Source organism: Toxotes jaculatrix, chromosome 20, assembly GCF_017976425.1.
Source record: "Toxotes jaculatrix isolate fToxJac2 chromosome 20, fToxJac2.pri, whole genome shotgun sequence".
NCBI classification, from domain to species: domain Eukaryota; kingdom Metazoa; phylum Chordata; class Actinopteri; family Toxotidae; genus Toxotes; species Toxotes jaculatrix.
In genome coordinates this window covers 14,598,420-14,609,277 of record NC_054413.1, presented here as the reverse complement: position 1 = coordinate 14,609,277, position 10,858 = coordinate 14,598,420, and the positions used below count along the sequence as shown (strand labels likewise).

The window sequence follows — 10,858 nt, the reverse complement described above, 5'->3', positions numbered from 1 at the left end:
ACATTAATGACCATGTCTAAAATATGTACAATATATAAAATACAAAATTGTCATATGTATGAATCAGTAAGTCATATGTCTTCTGGATTCAACAGAAAATGTGGAATGATTGTTCTTTGTTAGATTTATTTTTTATTTTGTAGTACTACTAAATCACCAGCAAGTGGGGGTATTGCTGTGTGGATGGATGATATGCATGCACTAAGTCAGCCAATGATGTGGCAGCAGTGCAATGCATGTAAAATCTTGCAGATACAGATCAGGAACTTCAGTTGATTATCATTTGTCCTGAAAGCTGTCGCTTCCATTCCTGGATACTTGTGTGGGAGGAAGTGCATCTCTTTATAAGCAGTGAAATGTTTGACAGCCAACAGGACTCACCAGACAGAGCAGGAAGGGATAAGGTCAGACACAGACTTTCTGGCTGAATTATCAAACATTACAAAAAAGGGCAAAGGCAGGCTGGCAGTGCTTAAAGACAGAGGGAGCAGATCAGAAGGTCAGGTGGCTGTGAGGTGAATAATAGAGGCAGGAAGAACTGGTGAACAAGTGAGGAATGAAATGATGAAAATGGTAATAATACACAGGACTATGGACCATACAAAGGAATCAGATGGTAATAATAATAATAATAATAATAGAATGATTTAAATATGTGTCATAATAAATTCTCACTGGGACTTAAATTTGATAAAACGTGGTTATAGTTAGGTGTTAATAGTTGAGCCTTTTTTCTAACTCTGGAGGGCTTAACTAAACCAAATTATTTTTCAAGTATTTCTTTCATTTGTTTGTTTGTTTGTTTAATTTTGCTTTATTTTACTTGCAGATTGTGTTCCACAGGACATGATGCCTGGATTTGAATAAGTGAGTAAAACACAATGTTTTGACAATGTTAATTAAGAAGAAAAAGAAAATAAAACGAAAAAACATAAAAACCGATTTTAGATGTCAACATTCATTTAAAAGGTAGAACAGAACAAAAAGTCATGTGGCCAAAAGTAGTGGATGACTACAAGGTCAGCCAGAATCTCACAGCCAGAGAAGGTAAAGAAAGAACACCGCATTGTGTTTGCACTGACAATGCAAACAATAACTTGCTTTATATTTGACAGAGGTCTGCCCATTGAAGAACATCCTCCATTAACCTTTCATGCATTTCTGAGTGTGCAGTGTAGCTACACTGGTCCAATGAAATGATGGCCATGCTTCATACTGATGCCACTGAAGTTTTATTTTTCTCTCTCTGACTCTGCTTCTTCAGAGGACACAGTGAAAACTACAGGAAAGGACAACTTTTTAAAACATATATCTTTTCAACTCCCTTTCAATCATTTAAGGTAGTTTTCAACGGTGCACTGGCTAAATCAGAATCAGAATCAGAATCAGAATAACTTTATTAATCCCCGTAGGGAAATTCTTTCTGTTACTTTAACTCCCAGTTTAAAAGAAGAGGAAAATTGCACAGTGTGTGGTGATAGACAAAATTTCTAGAATAAATAAGTAAATGAAAACAAAAATAAAATAAATGAAAAACAAAATAACAGTATAGTACAATGAAAATCAAGTAAAAATACTGCAGTAACTCCAATGTCAAATGTCAAACAGAACAATATATACAACTAATATACAAATAGAAAGATAGGGCATCTCAATATGTGCATGAGGTTTGTGGTTGATAGTTTAAAAGATAACGTATACACAGTATACATGAGTCCGTGATTCTTACAGTCCAGAGTTATATAGTTTGATTGCAACAGGCAGGAATGATTTTCTGTGTCGCTCTGTTGTGCAGCGTGGAACAATGAGTCTGTTGCTGAACGAGCTTCTGTGATGGATCAGCACATGGTGGAGAGGGTGTGAAGGAGAGTCCAATATTGTCCTAACTTTGGACAACACTCTTCTCTCCAACACTGTGTTCAGTGAGTCCAGATCCTCTCCTACAACATGGCTGGCCTTCTTGATGATCTTATTGAGTCTGTTAGTGTCCTTCACCCTCAGACTGCTGCCCCAGCAGACAACAGCGTATAGGATGGCACTGGCCACCACAGACTCATAGAACATCCGCAGCATCGTCCGGCAGATGTTAAAGGACCTTAGCCGTCTCAGAAAATAGAGACGGCTCTGGCCCTTTCTGTAAACAGTGTCCACGTTTTTGGACCAGTCCAGTTTGTGATCAAGGTACACCCCCAAGTACCTGTACTCCTCCACCATGTCCACATTGACCCCTTGAATGTTGACAGGGGTCGCTGTAGCCTTGGTCCTCCTCAAGTTCACCACCAGTTCTTTTGTCTTCATCACATTGAGCTGCAGGTGGTTTCTCTTGCTCCATGTGATAAAGTTGTCTACAACCGTCCTGTACTCACTCTCATCACCACCTGAAATACAGGTGGTGATGAGAGTGAGTACAGGACGGTAAACATGTTAGCACGACAGAAATGTGCTTAAATAAAACATTCATTCATTCATTCATTTTCTACCGCTTAAACTGTCAGGGTCGCGGGGGAGCTGGAGCCTATCCCAGCTGACCTAACCTATCCCATGCATGTTTTTGGGATTGTGGGAGGAAGCAAACTCCACACAGAAGAGCCCAGGCCGGGGTTCGAACCTGGAACCCTCTTGCTGTGAATTAAATAATTTATCCTCAAAATAACAGTTTACATTTTGTTCTTATTTACTACCAACAATACACTTCTATTTCACCTGTAATTTGGTAAAAAAAAACATTTGAAAAAAAAAATGCTGTTCTTAATGTCACCAAGGAAACAACTTTAACTGAAACTGAAGGTAAGATGTGCTTTGGGGTCCCCAGGGTTAGTTTAAAAAAATATGTTGCAGAAAGTCATCAACAGTGGTGGTTCTACATTGAATTACTCCCTGAGCGAGACCCCCTCCGAGCGCCCCCCCCCCCCCAAAAAAAAAAGAAAAGACATTTCACACTAACAGCCATGTTTTAACAACATTTATATTATAACAATCTCCAACTCCAACATTGCCAATACAATTTAGAAATTAAAGTTATCAGAAATTACATAAATATACTCTATACACATAAAAGTGGCAAAAATATACACAATCACATATAACAACAGCAGAGAATAACAATATAAAATAAAAATATAATTTTATTATTTTAGAATAATAAAAAAATAAAAGGATAATATACAAATAAAATATAGAATAAATATTCTGAATAGCACAAACCCTTCATCACACAAATGAAAACACACTAAAGGAAATTTAATTATAAAACTATTACACTATGAGCAGCAAACAAAAACATAAAACTAAAACCTAACCTTTCTGGCCTTCCTTGATGCAAAATCATCAATAATGTCATCATACGAAACCTGCTCCCCTATTGAGTGATTGATACTGATGACAGCAAGTCCAGTGAGCCCTTCCTGAGACATGGTTGACCTCAGGTACGACTTGATCAACTTTAGCTTTGAAAAGCTCCTCTCTGCTTGAGGTGAACTGTCCCCCGCGCCCCCCTCCTCTTTCCCCTCCTCACACAGCTTCTGAGCATGGCACCTTCTCAGCAAGCAGGGGCGCCTGCAGCTGCTGGGGGCGCCAGTTTGCCAAATGCCCACACAGTAATATGATAGATAATAGAAAACCGCTCAGCAGCGCAGATATTTCTTTTTTCACCCCCATGTGATGCCGCCCCGGGCGGCTGCCCGGTTCGCCAGTGCCAAAAACCGCCACTGGTCATAAAGGTTACAAAACCATGTGTTTCTTGTGTTCAGTATACCTTGAATGAACTGACATTGTCAAAACATAAACTGTCTTTGTAACATGCAGCACTCCATACTTTACAGAGAGAGAGAAATATTCCTCAGTAGTTCTGGAGTTCAGCAGACAGCCACAACAATGCTCTGCTGCCATCATGCGGCAAAGAACAGCACCTTGCCACACCACCACCGCAGCTATTAGACGCCGTCTGTTGTTGTTGTTTCCATGGCAACAGTCTTCCGTTACCTGGCGCTGGTGAGAACCAGTTGAGGCAAACAACAGCGCAGAGAAGCATCAGAAAGGTCAACAGAACAAACATGAACAGTCTCTTTTCCAGGTAGGACTCAGTACTTTTATGTTTAAAATTTTCCAAAGAGAACATCGAGGCTGTTTCACTTTCACTTGGAGGACAGTAACAGCTGGCAACAAGCTACCTTTTTTTTCCTTAGCATGCTATAAAGCAAATACCAATTCAACATATTCTGCTGCCATTTTGTTGATTTGTTCTAGCAGGGATGCCCAGATGAAGAGCATGGAGAAGACAGTGAAACATACTGAGAAGCACCTGGGTGAGATCTGCTACCTGCTTGGTTCCTATACCAGGAAAACGGCCAAGCTCAGAGACAAGGCAGACCTGTTGGTGGCTCAACTCTTTGACTTCTCCAGCACAGAAGATCCGGAGCTCCAGATCGGCCTGAAAAACCTGGCAGAAGATCTAGCCATGGTTCAGGACTACAGGCAGGCTCAGGTCAGGGACACTGTAGCTATCCATGCATCAGTTCTGCACCAAACTCTTTAACACGTGGTTGCTGTCATAATGAACACTTGCTTGTTGCAGATAGAGAGACTGGAGACAAGAGTTGTTGCTCCTCTAAAAGCCTATGGAGACATAGTCAAAAACAAACGGGTGAGTTTGGATAAAGCTGTGCAATAACAGTACCAGTATATCTGCAAGAAGTTCATAATTGATTTACATATTGGCATAAATATAAGAACTCTGGTCCTAAGATGACTTTCACTTTTCCAACAACTGTTTTTTGAAAAACACTTTTGGAGTCATTCTGATAGGAAAGTTTCACTGAAATACTTCAACAGAATGTAAACCACACAGTCAGTCACACTGTCACACACTCTCCAACCTCTTAGAAATAGACTAAAGGTTCTTATAATTAGTATTTTGTTTGCACTGAAGAAGAAAAAAAAAAAAAAACGAGTGAGATTTTTACATTTAAAATCTAGGCTGACTTGTTTTCAGTATGGGTAGGATTGTCTAATATTGACTATGAAAGGCATTTTTATCTTATTTGGGGTTATGTTTAGCTAGATAAAAGAGACATATCTGTTACCGACCTTCCAGTACGCTTAATTTAACCTCTGACATTTCAAGACAAACGCATCTCACATTTCAAGTTTTAGTCTTTGAGTGAAGGTATCCTCTTAACATTATCTCTGGACAAAATATTTGTCTAAAATATCTAATTTGGAGGGGTGGCACGGTGGTGCAGTGGTTACCACGCCTCACAGCAAGAGGGTGGGCTCCTCTGTGCGGAGTTTGCATGTTCTCCTTGTGTCTGTGTGGGTTTTCTCCGGGTACTGCAGCTTCCTCCCACAATCCCAAAAATATGCACATTAGGTTAACTGGCTACTCATGTGTGGTTGTCTGTCTTTGTGTGTCAGCCCTGCGATTGACTGGCGACCAGTCCAGGTTGTACCCCGCCTCTTGCCCATTGTCAGCTGGGATAGGCTCCAGCTCCCCACAACCCTGACAGATTAAGCAGTATAGAAAATGGATGGATGGATAGATCTAATTTGGAAATATCTAGTCTCAAAGTTTAATCAAATCAAAATCAAATCAAATCAGGCTTTATAGTCACTTTGCCGTACATACAACTGCAGCGCAGACAAAATGAGACAGCGTTTCCTGGGATCAGGAGAGTGAAGGTCAACATAGAGAAATAAAATAGTAATAATAATAAAACAGTAATAATAATAAAATAGTAATAATAAATACTAAATAAGTACTAAGAGAAGTAAAGAAAATAAACACACTCAAACCCCCCCCCCCCCCCCCCCCCCCCCCCCCGAACATATTGCAAGACGCCCATTGTGCAAAAATTGTGATGTCCATAGCAGGAACTGTCAATAAAGTGCCAGTGCTGTGCATAAGAGTGACCAGTGCCAGGTAAAACACCCATTTAAGCTGTCTTTGGTGGTGATTCAGCTGTTCAGTAATCTAACAGCTTGTGGTAGGAAGCTGTTGATGAGTCTGGAGGTTCTGCCTTTTATGCTCTGGTATCTTTTGCCCAAAGGTAGCAGTTCAAAAAATCTGTGGAGGGGGTGTGAGGAGTCCTTAACTATGCACAGGGCCCTGCTCCTGCAGCGGCTCTGGAAGAGATCTTGAACAGAGGGAAGAGAAACTCCAATAATCTTCTCTGCCCCCCTGACTATTCTCTGTAAGGCTTTCCTGTCCGCCATACTGCAGCTGGAGTACCAAGTGGACATGCAGCATGTCAGGACGTTCTCCACCATGCCTCTGTAAAAGGTCCTGAGGATGCAGGTGGGGAGAGAGGCTTTTTTCAGCCTCCTCAGGAAGTGCAGCCTCTGCTGGGCCCGCTTTGTTATCGCTGAGGTGTTCTTCTTCCAGCACAGGTCCTGTGAGATCTGCACTCCTAGGAATCTGATGTTCTCTACTCTCTCCACGGGGTGGCCCCTGATGCTGAGGGGAGCGTGCTCAGGCTGAGTCCGCCGGAAGTCAATGATCATTTCCTTGGTCTTATCCACGTTCAGCACCAGGTTATTCAGTCTGCACCAGTCCACCAGGTGATCTACTTTTTCCCTGTACATTGATTCGTCGTTTGCCCTGATGAGCCCCACCACTGTGGTGTCATCTGCAAACTTTGTGATCAGGTTCCCCTCATTTCTGGCTGCACAGTCGTGTGTCAGCAGTGTAAACAGTAGTGGACTGAGTACACACCCTTGGGGAGAACCAGTGCTCAGCGTTATGGGTTTGGAGATGTTTTTCTCAACCCGAACAGACTGTGGTCTCTCGGTCAGGAAGTCCTGGATCCAGAGACATGTGGCGGTGTTCAGGCCGAGTAGGAGGAGTTTCTCCACTAGTGTCTGTGGGATGATGGTGTTAAATGCTGAGCTGAAATCGATGTACAGGATTCTGGCGTAGGTGTTTTTGTGGTCCAAATGAGTGATGACTGAGTGCAGGGTGGTGGATATTGCGTCCTCTGTGGAATGGTTGGGTCGGTATGCAAACTGGAGGGGGTCGAATGAATGCAGGGAGGCTGGCTGTGATGTGTGGTTTGACGAGCCGTTCAAAGCACTTCATCACAATCGGTGTTAGTGAGACATTTTTTGCATGAATTCAGTTTTTTCTGCATGATACATTCCAGTGATAACAATACAAACCTAGTTTTAGAGTGTGTTATTAAAAACTTTATTTTATTATATTTAATGTGGTAGTAAACGTAAAATTTGATCTGATGATGGTAGTAGAGGAAAAATCAGACGATTACAAAAGTTAATGGGTGTACCAAATTTTGTCTCAATGCATCAAGCAGATGTTGAGGTATTTAACTAGATACATGAAAACCAGCTGGTGGTGCTAAGGAAAAGTCACAGAGTCATGCAAGGCCATCTGGAGATCATGAATACCAAATTTCAAATCAAGAGGGGAGGTATAAGTAAACATGTCTTTTTTGGCATGTAATAAAACAACATGTAGTGCCTTTGTCTTCTGAGCACAGGAACTTCTAACTGGCCTTTTTTGTGTGTTATGTGTGTTCTGAACAAAGCTGACATTGTATCTACCATTCAGGCAGATCTGAAAACGTTCAACACTGACCTGAACAGAGAACTGAAGGAGATGCAGAAACTGGAGAAAATCAGACTGAGGAACCCAGCAGATCGACAGAGCATTGTATCCTTCACAAACAGACATTTACTCTTTTCATCACCACATATTCATGAGAAATTTGATTTATTGACTTATTAAACCTCAGGGAACCATTAAGGGGTCATTCAGTACAAACTAATGCTGTTTTGCCAAACCCTGTTCAGTCTAAAAACACTTTTTGTTACTTTTTGACAAGTTTAATTTTACTTTACCTCATAGGTATAATGAAAATATGGCAACACATTACTTGATGTAATATTAATATTTAAATGATAATAATATAAATTACTTTCACATGTAGGAGTCACGTTTGTTAACAGCTTATGTAGAAATACATTTGAGAATATTTTCTTGACAAGAATTGTCAGTCTCAGGTAATGTAAATGATTTTATGATCAATTCATGAATATCATCACAATACCAAGCCTTCAAGCCCCTCATACAGATGGTGAGGTAAAGCATTGTTACAGTTCCTGTTAATTGACAGGCAGAAGTAAATGCTCAGAAAGCTTCCAACAACGCCCAGCGCAGCATCAGACAGCTGGAGGAGACCATCACAGACTTCCAGAGACAGAAACTAGAGGATATCAAAGTCAGTCTTGCACACACACTTATACACAGACATTCTCCAGCAGGTAAAGCGTCAATGTTGCACTGACAACAACCACTCCTTTGTGTTTTTTTTTTGTTTGTTTGTTTGTTTATTTTTTTGGCAGAGGATTTTCACAGATTTCATCACAGTGGAGATGCTCTTCCATGCTAAAGCACTGGAGGTCTATACGCACACATATCACAACCTGGAAGAGATGAATATTCAAAAGGATCTGGAGGTATTTGATGTATTTCATGATCCAAAAACAATGGTAAATCAGTGGAACTCAACATAAATTGTGACTACTGTAACAATGTTGATTCAAAGTAGGTTTTTCTATTGTTTATTATTTATTCCTTGCCATCTATTTATTCCATGCTATTTTTGTGTTGTGTGTAACTGTTCACGTGCCTTGAATTGCCCCCCCAGGGGACAAATAAAGTTATTGATTGATTGATTGATTTTTTAACATATACTGTGCCATATGGCAACTTGTCTTATCCTTACTCAATGTTGAATTAAAAATTTTTGCTATCTGTGATGTACACTGTCATTCGTCAGCAAATAGTTCCATAATGATTTATCTCCGGGAGATCAACTGTTATTTACAACATACAGTACCGAGTAGATACACTCCCAAAAAGGACAGACATATTTGGAGTTTCAAGCTTTATCTTGAGATGATAATGACTGATAAAAAGGACATTGTTAAAGGAATAAAATCTTGAAACTCTCCCTCTGTTTGCGGAATAAGCATTGTACTGACTTCCTGTCTCCACAGCTATTTAGTGGACGGCTCAAGATGTCTGATGCTCTGGCTGGGCATCTGGATAACCCTCTGAGCAGTCACTCTTCTCCCCTCATGAGCCACTATCCAAGTCCTCTTGTGGCCACCCCCAAAGGCCAAAGCCTCAGGCCAATGCTGGCTCCTACCATAGGCCAAAACAACAGACAGCAACACAGCCAGTTCCCACAAAAAGCCAGTAAGGTGAGTTCTAATATCTTAGTTACCATAGTGGCAGAGTGAGAGTGGTTGTTAAGATAAGGCAGACAATTGGTCTGGACTGGTCAAATGCTGATCTAGTGTCCTGTCGGCCATCAATAATTGTACCTGACAATTCTTACGTTATTTTTATTTGCAGTCTCGCGGCACCTTACAACGCCAGAGAGGCATGGAGGAGGAGGAACCGGAGGAGGAAGTAGAGGATGAAGATGAAGAAGAAGAGGAAGAACAGGAGATGTATGAATCAGAGATAGAGGAGGGTCAGCGCATCAGCAGACAGTCGTATGCTGCTCAATATGCTCAGATGCACAGATGGAAAAAGTAATAGCCTGTGCAAGGAAACATACACATATACACATACATGACTATTTGTACACAGTGCTGCACCTGTGTAGTTGAAAACATTGTGTGGTTATGTAGTTTCTTCCACACTGAAATAGGTATGCTGATGACTGTACAGCTTTCTGTGTCTTTCCATCAGCATTTATTTTCATTGTTGCTGTCACAAAGGTGCAGCCTTTACAATATAAATAATGTAATAATGTAATAACTGAAATCTCTTTTGTTGAGGTACATAGTAATTACTCTAGTTTCTTTCAAATTCTTCTTTCAAAGTTAATGAAATAAAAAATAATAGAGCACTGACATTTGAAGAAAAGCTTGTTTTTACAGGAGTACTTTTTTCATTGAAGTTCCAGAAATCAACATTGAAAGCCAGCAATCATCTGAATGACAAGTTTAAATGTTTCACTGTTCTCAGGTCAGTCATAATTAGCACAGAAACAGGCCCTAAAGTTGTCATTTATAGCCATTTTTGAGTATGTGTAATATAGATGCACTTTAGATGCATATTGTTTTGTAGAATTATTGCTTCATTTATAAGCATTCAGATGTCTTTCTACTCTGTGATATTTATTGTGTGCTTCTCTGTTTCATATTTGATGATTCTTGGACATGTGGCCATAATGTTGGGGGCCTCTCTTGGCTAAGAATGGTTCAGGTTAGGGAACAATCTTGGTTACAATTGTCAGAGAGTCACAGACACAAACTTCAGTCTGCTGCATGAAAGTAATGTGCAATATGTTCATCTGACACCCTGACCTCCACATCTCATTTCTGACTTCATAAAGGACACACTACTTCCTGCGCTGGTACTGGACATAGGTGATGAAGTGCAGAATGGTCCAACATGTATGTAATTATGTCACTTGAAAAAACTGGAGGCCTTTATCATGAGTAAGGCACAATGTGCCAAAAAGTGGATTTCTAGAGCTCAAAATAAAGAGTTTGCATCAGAATTATGATTGAGTGGCTTTCCTTTTTTATTCCAAAGTCTTGCAAATTTGCCACTGTTTTGGAATGTCCCACCTACTTTGGAAATTTTGATTTTATTCCCCATGTGCAGAAATCTGGATAAGCTTTAAAACATTGTGAGTAACCCCACTACACTGTTATTCTGACTATAATCAGGAAACTGTAGTATTATATAACCTTTTAAGCAGGTTTCTGTTCATAATCTGCTATCTGTACATCCATGTTTTCAGGTTGATTGATACAGTACAAAAAGAAACATGATAAATTGGTATTATAATGATTTACTTGTGAGATATACAAGACAGGTTGA

At 40.3% G+C, this 10,858-nt stretch overlaps 1 protein-coding gene across 1 annotated transcript; it reads left to right on the top strand.

Moving 5' to 3' along the window:
* The first annotated feature begins 4,037 nt into the window (after positions 1 to 4,037).
* LOC121200314 (CBY1-interacting BAR domain-containing protein 2-like) lies at positions 4,038 to 9,559 on the top strand. Its single transcript, XM_041065534.1, has 9 exons — positions 4,038 to 4,072; positions 4,246 to 4,483; positions 4,574 to 4,642; positions 7,562 to 7,663; positions 8,008 to 8,013; positions 8,127 to 8,231; positions 8,356 to 8,469; positions 9,013 to 9,219; positions 9,374 to 9,559. Exons 1-9 carry the CDS (start codon positions 4,053 to 4,055, stop codon positions 9,557 to 9,559), a joined length of 1,047 nt encoding a protein of 348 aa, XP_040921468.1. The 5' UTR covers positions 4,038 to 4,052.
* Positions 9,560 to 10,858: the final 1,299 nt, after the last annotated feature.